Source organism: Acartia tonsa, chromosome 14 (genome assembly GCF_053477335.1).
Source record: "Acartia tonsa isolate MP-2025a chromosome 14, ASM5347733v1, whole genome shotgun sequence".
Classification (NCBI taxonomy): Eukaryota; Metazoa; Arthropoda; class Copepoda; order Calanoida; family Acartiidae; genus Acartia; species Acartia tonsa.
In genome coordinates this window covers 29,519,466-29,540,936 of record NC_137273.1, presented here as the reverse complement: position 1 = coordinate 29,540,936, position 21,471 = coordinate 29,519,466, and the positions used below count along the sequence as shown (strand labels likewise).

General features: G+C 32.3%; 1 protein-coding gene across 1 annotated transcript; it reads left to right on the top strand.

Moving 5' to 3' along the window:
• The first annotated feature begins 2,690 nt into the window (after window positions 1–2,690).
• Window positions 2,691–21,161, top strand: LOC145305401 (uncharacterized). The gene is made up of 22 exons (XM_080147019.1): window positions 2,691–2,768; window positions 3,130–3,186; window positions 4,606–4,674; window positions 7,532–7,614; window positions 8,108–8,192; window positions 9,242–9,286; window positions 10,641–10,695; window positions 11,919–12,004; window positions 12,243–12,310; window positions 12,953–13,012; window positions 13,716–13,800; window positions 14,272–14,343; window positions 14,921–14,965; window positions 15,499–15,547; window positions 16,188–16,221; window positions 16,660–16,803; window positions 18,242–18,363; window positions 18,698–18,847; window positions 19,381–19,500; window positions 19,986–20,129; window positions 20,408–20,569; window positions 21,085–21,161. The coding sequence occupies exons 1-22, from the start codon at window positions 2,712–2,714 to the stop codon at window positions 21,159–21,161; spliced, it is 1,869 nt and encodes a 622-aa protein (XP_080003145.1). The 5' UTR covers window positions 2,691–2,711.
• Window positions 21,162–21,471: the final 310 nt, after the last annotated feature.

Below are 21,471 nucleotides of genomic sequence, written 5' to 3'. Positions count from 1 at the left end.
GTCAAAGTTTGAAGGCTTTAAAAAATAAGCGTGGTGGAGCATTCCCCCCAAACCATTTTGTACAAGGCTTCTACGAGAAGAGGGCTCTGTGGTTTTCTCTGCATCCTAACTTTCTTACTTCACCTAACCTAATCTAACCTAGTTAAAATTGTATAGAAAAAAAAAAGACTGCGCGCCGTAGCTTTTAGTATATTTTTTAACTAATTCATCATAAATTTTGCTCATCTAAAATTTTTGCAAAAACGCGGGAATTGCGAAAAAAATTTTGGCTGTAGAGACACTGCAGTTAATGATATATATGCAACGCTGGAGGTTTGCAAATAGTAAAATAACATTTTGCAGTGTTGCGTCATGCAAATTCTTGTAGGCGATGCCAAATTTTGGATTCATTGTTCATTAATTAAAAAGTGCTTTATGTGATTTTTTTGCGATTTCTTAGTGATAACAATACAGATACTATAATCCTTGTATTATTAGTAACATGATGTTTGTCTATCTATGTACTGATATGGTTCCTCTTTACATAGTTCTTAGAGGCCTCTAGGGGCGTAGCCGCTGATATTATATATAGTATTAACGTTTTTTGTCTGAAGCTTAAGATCTCAATAAACTACCGAACTGATTGAGTTATCTTTCTTTGGTAAGCTTTATATAGCTCCTGTGATGGTTTTAAACCATTAAATTTTCAGTTTTAAGGTATTTTTCTAGTCTCCTTTCGGACTCTTCGATTTCAGATCCCCTAGAGGCTAGAGGGGTATCCGCTAATAAACCATTAGATTGTAAACATCATTTTAGAATTACATCATGTATTTTCATTTGATGAATAGTCTAAACAAATTAAAATTTTAATATTTTTTTATAAGCATTTCTTTTCTATAATTAGGGTATGTACGTACCAGCATAACTGTTCGTTCTTTTCGTTAATTTAGGCATGTTCAATTTTTGGATGATGATTCCTGTAATAGATAAGTACAATTAAGGAAGTGTAGCAACTCCAGAATGGTTACGAGAGTGTCTCAACGTTCATTTAAAACTTTTTTTACTTTTTTGACATTAGCTTTTAGTATGTTATAATCATTTTATTCATCTAACTTTGGTACATTGATTCCTAAAACAACAAGGTATAAGCGAAGCATCTCAATAATTAATTCCTAAAATAAAAATGTAAGTGTGTCCATTAACAGAATTCTGTATTTATACAATTTTGCAGCAATTTTGTGTATACCTTTAGTATTCTGCATATAAAGTTCGTTTGTTCTACCGATTAATTTCTTAGCTTTTATGGATGTTGCCATCCTTGTTTTCTAAGCTTGTTATGCAACTGTGTACATCTGGTTGTAATTCATAAATTCTTAATCATATTATAATTTCTTATATAAAACATCCTAGATAGGATTAGGAAGTGACCTTTGGACTGAAAATTACAACGGTACCCAAAGTTTTATATCTCCTATTAGTTGGCTGAAAAACCTAGAAGGAAACATATTTAGAAGGAAACCTATTTGTGCCTAAACTTTTTCACTAATGATTTTATGTATTTTATTTAATTTTTATTTTACAAGGATCACCAAGAAAAGATATATTTCATTTAATATTTATTCGACAAACATGATATTTTTGAACAGTGAGAAAAAAATGTATTTCAAGTTGGGTTAGTTTAGGTTAAGTAACGGTTTGAGGTGTCCAGCAGGGATAAGAGTCAGTAGAAAAAAAAATTGTATCAAAATTTAGATTAAACGAGGGCGTGTTGTTGGTCTACATGCAAATAAGTTTAAGTTTACTTTAATGAGCATCGCTTGTATGAATGTTGCCATCCTTGTCAAACTAAGGTGAAATGATAATCACCCAGTACCCCGAGAATGTTGTATTATTTAAATTTTCTATGTTACAAATTTTTGGCAGTAATATTAAAATACTTTTCTATATTGGACCACATTTATTAGTCAGTTCGTTCATCCAGTAGAAGGGGAGGAGATGGGGTTAGGGGGATTGAATTGGGTTATCTTTATTTTAGCCAGCTGCTAGCCTTACTTTATCAAAGTACATGAAAAGCAACATCCAAGTAAAAATATATCGATTATCTATTGTTGACAGTTTTATTTAGATTTTTATGATGTTTTCTTATTTTGGTCATGCTTCAAAAACTTCGTGGATTTTTTTAATATTTCAAATTAAATTTAGATTACTTAATTCGGATTTTAAACAAGGACAATTATGTTAGCTAAACCTGCAACCGTGGCTTATTAGTAGCGCATCCGCTAGTCATATCTAGAGATGTTAAAAATGGTTCCACTTTTGCTATGTCAGATGCGCGACATTAATAAACAGAGTAGTGGAAATGCCTTGGCACAAAACAGATATATCTCATTACTACGCACAGTAAGGACATCCTGACAAAGGTCGTGTAATCAAAGAGTTGATGGTCTGTTAGGTATGTACTTAATCTAATACCCCGGGTGTTTGGACAGAAAAGGAGAGGTTTGACTCCTCTTTGTTATCCTGGGTTGTTGAGAACCTGTCATTAAAGTGTCAGCAGCCTCGCCCGTATGAAGTAATTTATGTGTCAACTAAAAATAGAGTCTCTTCTAGGCATTGTGTACATATTTTTTAGAAAAAAAAGCAACTATATAATTAGAAATGTCAGTCAGTCCATGTGTCCCCCTGTCTATCAATGGATAAAAAATAAATTCAGAAAAATAATGTGAACAAAAATGACATCTAAACGATGGAAAATATTGGCTGTGATCTTGTTGTCCTTGAATATAAAGGTAAATTTAATATTAGTTAATTTCATATGGGGTTTTCTGCACCATATATGTATGATATCCTTATGTAAAAGTAAGAATATCTGTCTGTCAATTAAAAAATAATGGCTGTGATCTTGCTAGCCTTTAATCTTAAATCTTTAAATATACATTTGTTCATTTTATTTGGGTTTTTATGCACCTAAGAATCTCACTATCCGTTGAACCAATATGGTTCTCCTTTACAATGTATCTTCTAATGGGTCCTGGAAGGTTTATTACAATTTTGACCACAAAAAAATCCCCTGTCACATGTCCACATATTTTATATTCATTATCAGCACATACAGACTTTTAATGTGTATAAAAATTCTAACTTTTTTAGTTCGTGAAATCAGAGTCTTTTCGGATAAAATTCGACGAGAAACATGAATTAACCAAGGCAATGGAAATGTATCTTAAATCATTAAAACTATTTTCAGGATCTTACATATCAAAAAATCTCCCCACTTTGGCAATTTAAAATCTTTTGTATTTAATTTCATTTTTTTCATCTTATATAACATGGACAGAAGCCCATTCAATATGAAGATACGATTAGGTTAAATACGGGTTGTTATATCTCCACATTGTTAAAGCTCGTTGTTTAGACCATATGTTTTCCAATCTAAAATAAGGGGGGGGGGGATACGATGTTCTACTATTCTGTTTAAGGGGTTTTAACAATTACTATTTAAAACTAAGAAAATAGGTTTTTAGTGTACATATTTTCTAGGTGATTCATTTTTTACTTGTTCTTTAATATTTATTTATGAAAACCAGGGATAAGGGATGGGAAACGTAGGAAAATATTATTTCAGGCCTATTTCAAGCCTAGGCCTAATAAACCAGTTTTGGGATGGCGCAGTGGTTCGTTATAAACGCTAATGAAAAAGCTGGGTGTGTGTGTGTAGATAAAGTATAGAATCAAATTCAGGTAGCTAGTTTAAAGTAAAAAACATGACTTTTTATAAACCTAAATATTAATGGCTTTTGTTAAAATGAAGTTTTTTCTCTCCCAAAATTTTTTTATCTTTTACTTTGGTAATTGTTGGGTTTTCCTCAGACAGATTTTAGTTTGTATTATTTGCATTTTTATTAATGAGTAAAAATTTTATTTGAAAATTTTATTGCTAATTAAAATTAAAAATAAATAAATTAATATGCACTTGGGTAACATTCTATCAAGTTCTTTGGATACTATTATATAATGATAGATTTGTACTGTGTTGTATTGTACAAATATTAGGGTTAAGGTGTTGTATCAATTCCGTATTAAATTTTTAAAATTCAAAATACAACATCTAATTTATAAACTACCAAATGAAAATTCGTAGCTACCTTCTTTCCAAAAAATAATCCTGTTATTTTTGTTTTTTCTATATGGCCCTTTTTTAATGTTTAACTCTAAGCAGATTCAATAATTAAGCTAATGTGATCTAACACCATTTATATTTATTTTTTAGTAGCAGACAAATCATAATTTTTTTTAGAATTGTCTGCTTCTAAAATTTCCGCCAATTGGTGATTGGTTGATACAAAACAGGCCGATTCTTATTGGTTTAGAGCGATAGCTACTTGGGAGCGTCCGCCAGTTTGATAGGAATTTGTAATAGTTGCAATATCCCTTTAGAATCTAGGCCGGGACCTAATTAATGGCCAGGTTTCCTATCCCTTATCCCTGATGAAAACTGGCTATAATTCGATGCAATTTTAGTAAGGCTTAAAACCGGTTCTAATTTAGCAGATAATAATCGGTTTCAAAGCCGTACCCCCCACCTTTAACACTTATAAATTTTGAAGATTCATTTCTTTATAACAGGAGGATAAAATTAACATAGAGATAGCTGAGAGTGTTGGTATTGACAGAATAGACGTCTCATATCCAAGGGTAGGTACCTATTTATCTCAGGAATCGGCAGTTACAGCCACTTACAACAGCACAGCTAACAGAAGCCTAACAATCAGCAGCGCGGCTTACAGGAGCCCTAAGCCACCCAATAAGCCTCACTAATAAGAACCTCAGCAAACAAATTTTAGGATATGTAGGACAAATGGTTACGGACCCAACATGTAAGATATCAGGTCATGACTTTTAAATTTTAGGATAAAAATAATCCTTGAATGAGAATCTAAAATTTTGAACACTACTATTTCGGAAACAACCGAACAAAATTCAATAAAAATTTCCAAAGTCTTTGATTCAACAAATAAGATAATGTAGCTAAAAAAACACTAGGTACTATTGCTAATCAGAGTCCAAATCTGTAATTATCAGAACAGCTGGTGCTCTGCAGGGAAAATTGAATGTGATTCGGACAAAAAATTCTAAAGGAAAATTTCTCCACAACCCCCTTCCCCTTCCCCCCCCCCTTCTTACCCACCCCTCTTCAATTACATGAAGAAAAAAAAATATATTTCCAACTTAATTTAAAAGGTTTCGTGATTTTTTTGTAGAATTGATTGTTAGAATAGCTACCCCTGGGTGCTCTGTAAAGTTTAACATTGCTGACATGTCTAACCGATATCTAGTTTACTGGAATGTACAAAGTATTCATAGAATCTTATAAATGATAAACAAATGCCTTTTTGATATGGAAAACAAATGCAATAATTGTTTTTATTTTAAATTTTGTATTGAATTAAAAGCTTTTTTAAAAATCGTTACATAATGTTCGTTACGTCATTAAATTAACATTAAGATGTATTACTCACATTTATACAAGAGTTTATAGTGTTTATTTTCTCTCAGTCTGTACCAAAAGGGAAGGGGGGTAGGTAAGCACCACCCTCCCGAAATAAGTCAACACATTAAAAAATTACCCAAAACCAAACTTTTTTTAGTTTTTATATAAAAAACAAAATTATGAAAAGTCGTCATAATTTGTCATTTCTTCTAAATCTTTGTTTAATTCAACTCGTTTTAATTCGGCATTGATTCACTAAATTAGTCATAGCTAATAAAAAATTTATTAGAATATTCATAGTTTGTACTATTATATAATTAAACTAGCGGCTTCGCCCCTGGCCTCTAGAGGCTTGGGCCCCAAGAGGTTTGATAAAGCCAATTTTTTCTTATTTCAGATTTAAAGTAAAAATGTAAAAAAATTCTTACTTTGGGGGGGGGGGGTAGTCCACCCCACTATTTTTATTTTAGTTTTAAAGTGAAAAAGGAAAAAAAATTTGGGGAGGGATTTTTCATTTTTTAAGGGGGGTGGGGGGTGTCCCCCCCCCCCCAAGAAAATAGTTATATACCTTCCCGGGACCTATGAGAAGCTACCCTGTAAAGGAGAACCCGATCGGTTCAGCGGTTAGCGAGATCCTTCGCTACAAACAAACAGACAGACATTGTTCTACTTTGTATTATAGATTGCGGCTACGCTCATAGCGGCCCCTAGAGGTGGAGGAGGAACCCTCAACTCCCATTTCTAATTTTAGCTTAAAAAGCAAAACTATAAAAAAAAAATTGAGTAGAGGGGTAATTTTTTCTAGGGCGAATTCTTTTTTTGGAGGCGATGGTAACTTTCCCCCGCCCCCCCCCCCCCCCCTTAAAAATATATATATTTATAAACCTTCCTAGTACCTATGAGAAGCTAAACTGTAAAGGAGAAATCAATCGGTTCAACAGTTTTCGAAATATTTTGCTACACATAGACAGACAGATATCCTTTTACTTTAAACATAAGGATTACATCCAATTTCTGAAAAAAAGGAGAAGACTATGTAAGACGACATCCAAAAATATCAAAGTACAGAAATATAAACATTATACTAAAATGTTTCTGAAATTGATTATCTTTAAGAATAACCGATGGACTTTAAAGGCTGCTGTAGGCCGAACGGCTGGATGTTATCACAAAATTTTAATTAATAAGAGAAGGCCAACAAAAAAAAATGATTTAAAAGTGCACAATTATCTAGTGTATTTTCTTCAGTCAAGCTTTCCCTGTGCACCATTGGATCTTGGCTACTCCTGATTATCAATAGGCTTTAACATGCCGCTTATAACGATGGACAGGCTTAGCATGTACGTTCAGCCGTTTTGCAGCTATCAGCCTTTAAAGTTACAAGATTTTTGGAAGCAATCAATTCCAGGAACATTTTCCGTGAGTGTCCAAATTTTCCATGCCAATGAATAAGATATCGGTTATAAAATCTTTTGTACAAGTGAAATTTACAGTCAAATGTCTTCTCCCTCCTTGCATTTATAATGTAAAGAATTTTCAAATGAATGAAAATCTAGAAGTCACACCTTATAATCTATATGGATATATGTATAATACGTGGATATATTGACAGGGGGAAATTTGTTGTCAATTTAGGTTGCTAATATGAACCTCATTTATTGGTAAGTTGGTTTGTGCAGTAGGATTGGCAGTAAAGATGGGAGGTATCGTTATTTTAGCCAGCTGGTGGTAACACTTTATTAGAATACATGAAAATCAGAATTGTACCTTGTTATTCTAGAAATCATTATTATAAATATCAGAAATAGGATAATTCTATCATACAAAAAGTTTTTATTAAAAAAACGTAAAAAATCAGCATGATTAAATGGACTTCCTAAATAACGAATTTAGAGTTGCTACGCTATGTAAATAGTACCTAACTATTACATAATGTCTATGGCAAGTTTGTAATCGACAGGACAACTCTAGCATTCCTAAATTAAGAATAAGAGCTATCCGTTACGGATGGACCTATCCTTATTTTAGAAAACTTTTGCCTTTAATAATTGATTAATTCAGGGCTTATCATGCACCCTTGAAAGGAAAGAATTTGTGGAACCAGAACAGATTTGTAGGAATATTACAGTTCAAAATGGTTGCAAGTAAGATTTTCATTATTCAAACATAATATATTTTTTGTGAATGGCAGGGTGAGTTCATCCCCCCCCCCCCCTATTTCCTATTTTAGCAGAGTGATTCTGACAAACAATTCTAAAGGAAAATTTTCCCACGACCATCTTCCCCTTTTCCTCCCCCCCTTCTTACCCACCCCTCTTCAGTTACATTAAAAAACAAGATATACTCCAACCTTACTCCACAAGGTTTCGTGATTTTTCGTAGAATTAATAGGCCTGCTATTTTAGTATTGAGAGATTAAATTTCAACAACAAAAATATGGAGGGGAGATGTTCTATTAGGGGTGATTTCCCTTGGGGCAGGGGTTTTACCCTCCCCTAAAATCGTTATGAACCTTCACAAGGCCTGTGAGAAGCTACACTGCCGGTACAGTGGTCACAAAGATCCTTCGGTACATACAGACACACAGACAAACATCCTGTTACTATTTTATAAAGATATTTTTTTCTTTGTTTGTAGGCCAAGTTTCAAGCTAAGAGTTGTGAATGTGACGGAGAATTGTTCAGAGAGGGCGGAGTATTGTACTCAGACATTCAGATCTCTGGTATCTTAGATAGATAGATAGATAGTATTGTACTCAGACATTCAGATATCGGGTTTCTTAGATAGATAGATAGATAGTATTGTACTCAGACATTCAGATCTCTGGTATCTTAGATAGATAGATAGTATTGTACTCAGACATTCAGATCTCTGGTATCTCAGATAGATAGATAGATAGATCGATAGTATTGTACTCAGACATTCAGATATCTGGTATCTTAGATAGATAGATAGATATTATTGTACTCAGACATTCAAATCTCTGGTATCTTAGATTGATAGATAAATAGATAGTATTGTACTCAGACATTCAGATCTCTGGTATCTTAGATAGATAGATAGTATTGTTCTCAGACATTCAGATCTCTAGTATCTTAGATAGATAGATAGTATTGTACTCAGACATTTAGATCTCTGGTATCTTAGATAGATAGATAGTATTGTACTCAGACATTCAAATCTCTGGTATCTTATATAGATAGATAGATAGTATTGTACTCAGACATTCAGATCTCTGGTATCTTAGATAGATAGATAATATTGTACTCAGACATTCAGATATCTGGTATCTTAGATAGATAGATAGATAGATAATATTGTACTTAGACATTTAGATCTCTGGTATCCATAGACAGATAGATAGATAGTATTGTACTCAGACATTCAGATCTATGGTATCATAGATAGATAGTCTATTAAAGAAAGCCTGCAAGAAATACATCGCTTTAACTGCCGAAAAACTGCCACAAGTAGACCCAATACCTAAAATTTAAAGTCTCTATCTTTGATAAAAAGAAAGTTATAAACATTTAAAATGTCTTTTTAGGTATTGGGCTTTCAATAGTTAGAGTAGTGTATTTCTTCCTTTAATAACAAGTTGGATTTTAAGCAAAATGGAAAGTAGGAATATCAGGCGATTCTCCTTCTAAAAATTCATCACAACATCTCTTACTTTAAAACTGGTGTATGTTTTCTAAATATTGTTTAGATAGATAGATATTGAAATAGATCAAAGTTTAATTTACAAAGTCACTTTCATAATATTTTTAGTCAACGACGAAACAAACAATACTGTGTTCAAGATCCAACGAACAGGTAATCTTTTTGGCTACAATTATAGAATAGCTATTCTCCTGTTTCAAAAGTTCCTATTCTTTAACAATGATGACAACGTTCTTAAAAATAGATAAATCAACTAATTAAATGAATAGATGTTGTATAATTGAGTAGAAAATCGCAAAATTTTAAGTTTTAACAACTTTTTGTAGAGTATCCTTGCAACATGAATTGTAAGAAGGGGTGTGTTAGTACCCCTTTTAAACTTTAAATGACATACATCTCCATTCCCCCTTTTTAAAAGCGAAGCTTTTCTATAATTAGGGTTGGTCAGTCCGTCAGCCAGTACATCCGGAACGGATAGTCTTTTTCGTTAATTTAGACATGTTATAATTGTCCTATCAATTTCAAACTTTGCAAGGGGATTCCTGTAGTAGTTAAGCACGATTTAGAAAGCGAAGAATGTCCGTACGTCCATTTTAATTTTTTTTATCTTCTTTAACAACAATTTTTTATGTGATAAAATCATCCGTTTGATCTTATTTTTGGATTACTGATTCCAATTACAATAAGGTACAATATTTTGAGCGAAGCATCTCTATAATTAAGTCCTAAAAGGGTCAGTATGTCCCTAAACAGAATTCTGTATTTAAGAAATTTTGCAATAAATTTACGTATAATTTTGTCAAAACTTATAATATTCTTATTTTGTATATTCAGTTATGTTACTCTACAAGAGTTAATGTTTGTCTGTCATACCGTTTCATACATTCGCTTTTATATATGTTGTCATCCTTGTTAAACACATAAAGAGCTAAAGAAAATCCTGCTCTAAAAATGGTAATTTGCAAAGCTCCTATTAACTTTTGAATTATCAAATCAAAATCATTTTAGTATTTTAATTATACAAATAATAATAATAATTCAAAATTGAATAGCTGCAGAATATCAAATATCAGGAATAAAAGAAATAGGAAATGAGACAAAAAAAACTTTTCTCGTATTCATTCGAATCCGGTGGATAGGAACCGGTTCTCATACATACGAAAAAACTATGTCTAGCATCGTATTAATCCAGCTTCCTATGAATATAAAAATATACAATCATAAGATTGAAACCAGTTTTTCAGCCCGTGCCTTCGGTATCTCGGGGCTAAAAAAACTGGTTTTTATCTTATAATTGTACATTCTATATCCGCGGAAAGCTGTTTATAATACGATGCGAGAAATAACTATTATCAAATTTTAATTGATTGGTTTCAAACTGGTAGTGTTGAAACTTTTTAACTAATAATTTTAATCTAACGAAGGGGGTAGTTTTGTTTATTGTCATTGAAGATTTACATTAATTTATCGTCCATTGTCTTATTCCTTACAATCCCTGCTAATCTAGGAGTGTTCAGATGAGTGTGAAACCTGTGAACAAAAATGTTATGACAATCCAATAGGTATTTTTTTTTAAAATCATAATGAAGCTTTTTATATTGCCTCTACAAAAAGACGTCATACTGGCTTACCATTAAATATATACTGGCCTGCCATTAGTCTGTGTATTTGCCTATAATCTTCATATGTATTGCATGATGTCATTTTTAGTAGCGAAGCTACTCTATAATTTAAAATGTCCGTCCGTATGTCCGTCCGTATGTCTGAAACGTTTTGGGGGAAACGTGATTTTCTCGGCTCCTATAAAAGATAAAAGGCTGAAATATTTTGACAACATTCCCATTTTTAAGGAGCAAAATCAACTATAAAACATTAATGGCGGTCGGACCGCTTTTTAGCAGGTTCTAGGCTATTTTTGTATTTTTCACATTTTTCTCCATATCTTTGGTGTTTATGGCGGTCAGGTTGCCTTTTATCAGGTTTTTGGTCCAATTTTAAAAACTTTTTTGGGATATCAGTATCAAAATAATTTTTCCCATTGTTATGAGCATCTTTTATGTAATTTACTTTGACCGTCATCATTATACAAAATAAGTGTTTATTTTCTCTAATAAATCTATTCCTGATTTTAATAAATAAACTTTGAATCTGCTTGTACATATTCCCATCCATGAGTTTTTATGCTTCGCTACTTGTTTATAGATTTTCACGCAGTTAACTATGTAAATTTTTATTAGTAGCGAAATAAAAGTAAAAGGATGTCCGTCTTTCTGAACCATAGGATTTCACTACTCTATGGACCGATATGGCTCACCTTTAAAAAAAAGCTTTCCTGGGAGGTATTCATTCATCTGTTTCTTTTCCAAGATAAATAACCTATAGAAAAAAGAAAAAAAATATTTTTTTTTTATTTCTAAAACTAAATTTTAAGGAGATGGGTAATAATGGCCTAAAACCTATCCTGGACTAATACTAATCTTCACTGAACTTACTGGACATAAAAACATACAGATAAACCTAATGTTTCTTTAGTGTATACATGAAATAAAAGTTTTTTTCATTGTGGACTCAAACATAGACGTCTAAGGGGTGGGGTAAAGGGGTGATTACCCCCCCCCCCCCACAAATAAAAAAAAATGCCTCTATAAAATAAAGATTACCCCCCTCCAAAAAAAAAAAATTTTTAGTTTTAAAACTTTACCCCCCCCCCCTTATTTACTTTTTTATTTATCCCCAGAAAGGTGTCTATAATACGATACGATGAATAACTATTACAACGTTTTAGTTAGTTGTACAACAATAGCTCAAACAGTGGCGGTTACTGAGAAAAGACAGAGGTGTCAGGGCTATGAAGGATTAGTTACTACTAAGGTATCTATCTATCTATCTATCTATCTATCTATCTATCTATCTATCTATCTATCTATCTATCTATCTATCTCTATCTATCTATCTATCTATCTATCTATCTATCTATCTATCTATCTATCTATCTATCTATCTATCTATCTATATATATATATATATATAATAATCCATCTATATCTATCTTTATATCATTCTATCTCTCTATTTATCTATCTATCCACCCATCTATCTATCTATCTAGATATGTATAACCTATCCTGATGCTAGCTGGGTATGTAGAGAACCTATTGGATATGCTAATTGTGATAGGTAATTAAAATTTTGGATGGTACAAAAGTTAAATGGTAGTACCCCCATGGATTAAAGAAACTATAAGACATTGGTTCATTGGTTCTAAGACTTGCCAGCTTACACCTTTACACGGTTTTTTATGTTTGAAAATAATGCCATTAATGCTAAGTGAATAAAAAAACATTTTTCAATATTTTGGGTCTTTAAAGAAAATCAAGGTGATTGTTTTTTGTACATATCTTTGCTTCTAACTCTATTGTTTGAAATTATTTTATTGGGTTGGTTGAATATTTTTGAAAATTTTCCATCAATATACAAAAACGGAAGGTGACACAGACAGAAGAAAGGACATACAAACTTGGTAAATAATAAAGTAGCTATGCTATTAAAAATTTTAAACTGAATTTGTTCTGTAAATAGTAGAATAAAAGGTCTTATCTTTATGATCAATGAGAGTTTATTAAGAATTATTTTGATTTTTAAAAACCCCATAATTGGAAAACTTGAGCTCACATAGAGGCTTATTTCCTACTAAGATCTGACATGGATCTTTATGCAATAAAGTAGGTCATTTTGTAAAAGTTGAAAATTGGCAGTTTATGTGTAATAAATGTTGTCGCAAATAAAGGTATTAAATGACTGATTGATTGACTTATTTAGTGTAAGTGTAAAGTTGATAGCACACGAGGAAACCAGACCAAAAGTTGAATGCTTACAAAGGTAAAAAATGTTATAATTGTCTTACCATTTTTAAACTTTGCATATTGATTACTATAATAGTTATTTAGGTACAATTTAGAAACTCTTTATTTATTTCATAATAATCAAAGTATGATTAATACAAGTTGGATTTGTGTGTACTAAAGGAAAAAGGAAACCAGAATATGAAAGCTTATATTTTCTTTAAAAAATCAATTGTACTAGTTATAGTTATGATTTATAGATGATACAACTGTTTTAAAAAATAATCAAGGATGTTATTTTAGTATAGCATAATGTAACATTAATTTTAATTCGCTTTGAAACAGCAAGATATTTATATGATATTAATTATTTCTCGTATTATAAACAGCTTTCCACAGATATAAAATATAATATTATAAGATTAAAACAAGGCATAGTCAAAACAACTGCTTTTAATCTTATGATTGTACATTTTTATATTCGTAAAAACTGGATATAATACGATGCTAAACATCATTTTTTCGAATGGATGAGAACCGGTTCAAATCCACTGGATATTAATCAGTTACGAATGAATACGAGAAAAGGTTTTCTGTGACAATTTCTCATAAAGAAACTATCTAAAACTGTCAAGGGGCGATTTTAGGAAAATATTAGCTTGGAAAATCTAGTTTCCTTCTTTTCAAAGTAGAAAAAAATTCAACTTGTTATTTTGTGATTATTAAACTTTTAATTGTAGCTCAGGACCACCCATATGTCTGCCTGGAAATTGTCAACTCAAGCACAATAATACAGATTGTCTTACTACCAATGTTCCAGAGGAGGTAATGGATAGATAGACAGACAGATGGACAGACAGACAGACAGGGCTACCCATATTTCTTTCTGGAAATTGTCAACTCAAGCACAATAATACAGATTGTCTTACTACTAATGTTCCAGAGGAGGTAATAGATAGATAGACAGACAGATGGATGAACAGACAGACAGACAGGGCTACCTATCTGTCTGTCTGGAAATTGTCAACTGAAGCACAATAATGCAGATTGTCTTATTACTAATGTTCCAGATGAGATGATAGATAGATAGATAGACAGGTTCTGTAAAGCTGTTGGTAAATGGTCAATTACAATGTTTACTGGACTATCATTGGTCATTTGTATTGTATGACATCATTTTTTATTGGACACTATACGCTGTTTCGTGAGAAAGGTTCCCTGATTCTTTATACAAAGCTTTGTTTTGTGATTAAACCTTTAAAAATATTAATCCAATATATGTATTTATTTATTTAGCATCAAGTATTAGATGAAGTTTGCGAGCAATGTGTTCAGGGGAGGACTAAATTAAGAACAATTGTTGTTCAGGTAGATAGATAGATAATAGATAAATAGATAGATAATCAAGTATTAGATGAACTTTGTGAGCAATGTGTTCAGGGGAGGACTAAATTAAGAACAATTGTTGTTCAGGTAGATAGATAGAAAATTGATAAATAGATAGATAATCAAGTATTAGATGAACTTTGTGAGCAATGTGTTCAGGGGAGAACTAAATTAAGAACAATTGTTGTTTAGGTAGATAGATAGAAAACAGATAGATAATAGATAAATAGATAGATAATCAAGTATTAGATAAACTTTGTGAGCATTGTGTGTAGGTGAGAACTAAATTAAGAACAGTTGTTGTTCAGGTAGATAGATAGATAGATAGATAACAAATAGATAATAAATTGTAGATAGATAGATGTGTGGCTAGTTAGAACTAACCAATCAATTTTATAAAAATTTTTAAGCCAATTAATGAGAATTCGTGAAAAAAAGTTGAATTTACTTTGTGGGGCTTTTGAAAACTAAGTTTAAAAAGAAAATTGTAATGCCATGTAAACAAAAAATTTTTTCTGATATCAAACGTAAGTATTTATTTATTTTTAATTGATTTTAGGAACAAAATTGTAGAAATTCTAGACAAGAAGAAGTTTGTACTCAGGTTCATTTTTAGTAGCGAAGCTACTCTATAATTTGAAATGTCCATCCGTATGTTACAGACAAAAAGGGGGAAGCGTGATTTTCTCATCTCCTTTAAAAGATAGAGAGCTGAAATTTTGAGGGAGTAATAATGTTAACATTCTTTATATTATCACAAAGGTTCATTCAGATTCGTCAATTGGTTAGGTTAGATCAGACGGACATACAGGAAGACATTGTTCTACTATGTATAGATGATTTTTTTTAAAAGTTACAAACATATTTTAATGATACAATTATCCAATTTATCTGATTTTTGGAATAATGCTTCCTAAGACGACAAGGTACCATGTTATTAGCATTTCTATAATCAAGTCCAAAAATGTAAAATGTAATCAAATAGTATCCTGTATTTACGCAATTTCCCCTATACAAATTTGAATCTATATTCTCCTTATCAGTTACTGTTTGTTCTTTCGCTTTTATGGATGTTGTAATTATTGTTATTTTAAAAAATCTTTGTCTATATTGCGATTTCCAATTTCATAATTTAAGCTAAACAGTTCAAGAGTGGAGTGGATCAAAACCTGTAGCTCTTCTTCAGGTATAAACACATATATAAAAGTAACAGACTGTTTGTCTGTGTGTCTGTCTCACTAACCACTGAACCGTTATGGTTCTCCATTACAGTATAGATTCTAAAGTTAGCTTTAGGTCTAAAAAATTACCCCTAAACAAATTTTTGTCACTTTTCATTTTAAAACTTAAATAAAAAATGGGGAGGAGGGTGTCGACTCTCCTTACCCCTCTACCTCAAGTGTCCCTAGAAACCTCTAGGGGCGTAGCAATAAATCCCAAACCTAACCTGAAATAGGCATCCAAATTACTTTTGTTACATAAATTATTTGTAGTCTATTCTTGATACATTGAAAACAAGGATGAAAATATCCATAAGTAACGAAGCACCAAAACATAGTGGTATTGACAAACGGACAAAGTGAGTTATAAAGCTGATGTTTAGTTCTCATAAAAAAAAGAAAAAAAAGAGAGAGAACAATAGATAAAGAAAAAGCTCAAAGAAAATCACGAAACCTTTATAAAATAATATTTATGTCTTTTAAAGCATCATTTACAGACAGGCGGACATAATTTGTATATTAGAGTATTAAACCTTACTTAACCTAACCTAACCTGAAAAGTGTATCTAAATTAAGTTAGTCCGTTTTCAAACTTTATTTTGTAAGATGCCGAGTTGCCAGAGGAATCAAGTCAACCAAGGTATAACTAAAAGTTTATTTCATTTAAATTAAGATTTATCCTTAACTAATAGTAACAGGATGTCAAGCTATCTGTCTGTGTGTACCACAGGGTCGCTAATCGCTGAACTGATGTGGTCCTCCGTTATAACGAAGCTTCTCTTATGTCCTAGGAAGTTTTATAGCTATTTTAGGGGTGGTACCACCACTCTCCCAAGAAAATTCGCTAACAACCACTTTATGAGACAACCTTCAGACAACAGGGGAAAAATTGTCGTCAATTTAGCTTGCAAAAGAGGAACTTGTTTATTGGTCAGTTGGTTAATTCAGTAGGAGGGGAGGGGATTGGGTAATGTGGGTGGAAGAAGGGTATCGCTCTTTTAGTCCGCTTAAAACTCACTTATTTAGAGAACATGAAAATCTGGTGTAGGATCCAAGTAATAATGTATTCATTTTATAGATTTTTAAACCGACCAACACCTCGACCCAAGGAACTGTCCACAGAAATCTTGGAAACATTAACCAATGCTATACCATCAAATTTAAATGAACATCATCAAAGTATTGGCGGAAGAAATAAAAATCTAAGCTCAAATATAACCAGGAATAAATGTAAACATATTGATAAATCATACAAAGTAGAACAATGTCTGTCTGTCTGTTTGTTTGTTTGTTTGTCTGTCTGTTTGTTTGTTTGTACCGAAGGATCTCGCTAACCGCTGAACCTATCGGGTTCTTCTTAACAGGGTAGCTTCTCATAGGTCCCGGGAAGGTTTATAACCGATTTGGAGGCGAGTACCACCAACCTAGAAATCGCCCCTAGAAAAATATTATCCCCTCCCACCCAAAAAAATACTTTTTTTAAAACTAAATTTTAAAAAATGAGTTTTGGGATTTAACTTCCCCTTCAAGTGCCACTAGATAAAAGCTTTTTAAAACTTTTTTAAAATCTAAATTTAAAAATATGGGTTTTGGGATTCAACCCCCCCTTCAAGTGCAACTAGATAAATTTTTTTTTTACTTTTTTAAATCTAAATTTTAAAAAATGGGTTTTGGGATTCAACTCCCCCATCAAGTGCCACTAGAGGCCTCTAGGGGCGAAGCGGCTAGTTTTAGAAATAGCAATGAGATGGTTGAAACTGGATTTAGTCTGTTGATATATTCTTATATGCGAGAAATAGGATGTTGGTGATTCTTTTGTTTGGAAGTCCCTCCACAGATTATGACGTCATACGATAGAATAGACAATGAGAGGACAGTGTACACTGTAATTGACGAATGGTAAAATTTATGCTGGCCTCTCATTGGTTATTCTATCGTAAGACGTCATAATCTGTGTAGGAACTTTAATCATCTTTTTCTGTTTGTCAATGTGTTCTTTACAGTGTAGGTTAATAACTATTTTAGGGTAGTGTATCATCACTCTTCCAAGAGCAATCGCCCCTAGAAAAATGTCCCCCCTCCCCAAAAAATAAAAAAATTATATAGTTTTTACTTTTTCTTTTTAAAATCAAAATTGAAATCCGTTTATCTTTTATGCTTAATAAGGTGGATAATTGGAAGTAAACTTATGCATAAAATTCCCCTTACTGACAAATATTATTTTTTTTTAAATTTCACTTCATAAATCAGCTTATGTTTTTAGGACTCTAAGTTCATTTGAAGTTTTAAGTGCCAAAATTTTTATGTTTGAGTATGTTAGACTTAACAATGGCGTTTAATAGTTATTTATAAAAGCTAAGCGCTTCTGCAACTAGGTTACTCGAACGATCGACCAAACGATTTTTATGATGCTACCAAAATTTTAAAATGAGATGGAATAACTTTCATTTAATGGCTCTATAACCACTAGATCGAAATATCCTTTATATGTCACGGAAGTTTTTTTGTCTGTTTTTGCGAAATGGAAGCTCAACCCTCACAATAACAATCAAAAAATCATCCCTCTCCCAAAATATTTTTTTCTAATTGCTGTGCATTTTGGGGTATAAGATTCTTTGTTGATTTTATAATTGTTTACATACTGATTTTATTTTATCTAGAGTAAAATATTTCTATGAAAACGATGGTTTGAATGCTAATGATGAAACAAAAAATCTTCCAAATTTGAACTCTTTAAAACCTGATAGGAACTGGTTTGGTAGCAGCAATGTCGACAAAATAGGTAATTATACAACACTTTTGTAAATTCAAATAATCTTTGAAGGCTATCTTAGGGCATAGGACACCCCCCCCCCCCCAAAAAAAAAAAAAATTATGCAGTTAATTTAAAATGTGGTGGTTGCAGCACCATAGGTACTTAATATTTTTTTTAATTACCTCTTGGGGCAAAACCCCTGGAGGCTAGGGGCGAAACAGCTATTATGTTATACAATACTTAACCCAAAATAAAACAATAAATAAGAAATTAGTCTTTGTTTTGCTTTTACTTTCTTCCTACTTCTTTTTCATTGAATTTTCAGCCTACTTTACACATAAAACCATTAAATTTTTATTAGAAGATGCTATAAACTCATCTACAAATGACCAAGACCAACATTCTACAAACAAAATTGAAGATTATTCAACCTATTTTCCAACACAAGAACAAACTTCATCATCCTGGGGCAGCGAGTATTTGTTTGGTAATAATCCCCTAGGCACATCAGGCAAGTATATTTATGGTGATCAAAATTGAATGGGGTATTCCTATCCAGTTTTTGTTTAGGAATGTTTTAGATCACATTAATTTTTTTAGCAGCTCTCGGCAGCCGCGTTAAATCGTCATATAATTTTAAAATTCAGTTGGATGTTAGACCTGTTCCTAAACAGACGATTCACCGAAGCGGGTTTAAATTTGAGGCTTATCCGCGGCTGAGGCGCAGCTGACGAGCCCTATTTTTTTAGCCTTACAGTGAACAAAACTGTCATATTGCAAGTGTAAAAAAAACATCTAAGTCAGTACACTTTCATTGTTAAAAATCCTGAGCTTTCAGTCATCAGACAATGATGAAACTTTCTGACAAATGCAATCGCACCATGCATCTTACATTAGTATTAAACTAATTGCAATCTCATATGTTCAATTTCCCTGGCAACAACGTTTTGGTTACTTGATCGAGAACCACTTAAACGGAGGAGCAGATGCGCTACGTTTTGAGCTGTGGTCGCAGTTCAATTTTGCTCTTTACAAATAATTTAGGTATTGCAATCTCAACGCCATCTACAGCAGAAGCAAACCTTAATGAAGACTCTGCTATGGTACAAGCAAACATTGTTGATGACAATGTTACTCCCCCTCTTCCAATTTCATCCAGTCAAGGTGGGTTGTTCATATGTATTCAACTGAACATCTGATTCACAACTGACTTGCCACGAAAGGGACTATACCATAATCCTTTTCTTGGCAACGCCACTTAAGGCGCGATTGGTCGTATTTTTAAAATGGCTTTTAATAAGTTATTTTAAGTTAGGTTAGGATATATTGGGTCAGGTGATTGCCCTGCAGGGTTAGGCAATTGGCTCCGTAGGGATAGAGCCCCCCGCAGGGGCTAGAAATAGGAGAAAAGCTACTGTGAAAATACGAAGAATCGTTGCCACAAAGGGGACTATACCCGAACTTTCTAATGATTAGTTTATTAAGTTGAGTATCAAAAAGTTTCTATCACTAATTGTTATACACAGAAGGGGTAATTTTGTGTATTATCATTGGGGGGTGTACATTAATTTATGTGCCAATGTCTTATCTCCTTAGATCCCTGGTTTTAATAGATGATTTAAATGACCTGAATATTCCAATATTCCCAGGTACAAGAAATTCTGATAGTGGGTATTACTTTCCTGTTGGTCAAGATAACTTAGACGACACTGGTGGTAACACCGAAAACAGTATTGAACTTACTGATAATGAAACTACCAATAGCAATATGGATGATGAATTTACAGATCAAGGTTATGTTTATGTCAAATATAATGTTAATCTGTCTATCCTTCAGTCTGTCCGGGCTTTTAGATCTACTGTCAGTTTTCTGTTTATCTTTTGTCTGTCCTATTTGATTTTGGTACAAGGACGTCCAAGCTTTTTTTCGGGGAGTTAAAGGAGACGTTTCTAAGGTTTAAGGAGGCAATCTTATGTTTTTTTTGTTGAAATTTTAGATGAGTAAAATTAGATGTTTCAAAGGTTAGAGGGTGGTTATTAAATGTATATATTTTTTGGTTTTATGATACAGATAATAACAATGATGCAATTGAAATATATTCAAACATTGATGGAACATCTACAGTAGTTGATACTGATGAAACAGATAATGACATAGTAGACAATGGAATTAAGACAAATGATCAGATGGATTTTGAAACAACAACTCCATTGGTGAAAGAAGTTCGCTTAGGTATAACAAGTTTGAATTCTTATTGATAATCCTGATATAAAAGTAACAGGATGTCTTCTGTCTATCAGTTTGTATCTAAGGATCTCGCTGACTGCTAAACTGATATGGTTCTCCTTTACAATGTAGCCTCGTATAGGTCCTGTAAAGGATTTTAACTATAAAGAGGGAGGACAACACTATCCTTTCAAGATAAATCGCCCTATGAAAAAATGACCTTCCCTCACACCCCCACCCCAAAAAAATGTTTTACTTTTTCGTTTAAAGATAAATTTGAAAACGGGGGGAGGGGTCGATTTATCCCCACACCCCATCTAAAGAGCCTCCAGGTGCATAGCCGCAAGTCATAGTCAAAACATAGTTATTTTTTAATTCTTCCAATACTTACAGTATATTTTTTTGTATTTATTATTATTTAGAATTGATCTATCTTCGCCCAGCCTCTTTTTATTCTTCATTGTTAAAGTAATCCTCAAAATTTATAGAAGGATAAACGCACATTTTATATTTTTTTTCAGGTTCCGAATCATCTATAAGAGAAGTAACTCCACCAATTGAAATTTTTACATCAAGGAAAGTCAATACAGACAATTAAAATGACCACTTCAATGAGGAATAAGGAACTTGAGGATAAATTGATATAGACCCTCAATTATTGAAAATAAAGGAGGTTCTTAAAGTTTAACAGATACTTCTAGTGCCAGGTGTACCTGTCAAAAGCCTTTCTGAGGTCTTAAAGTTGATTTTAAAAACTTATTACTAACACTATTACGAATCTATGATACTTTATTTTTTAAAAGCAATAGGAAAGTTATTTATTATTTGTCGCACCTATAAATAGATTGTGTATGGCTCATATAGCCACCAGGTGGATGGATAGAAAACATTATTGCACTAAAAGACTT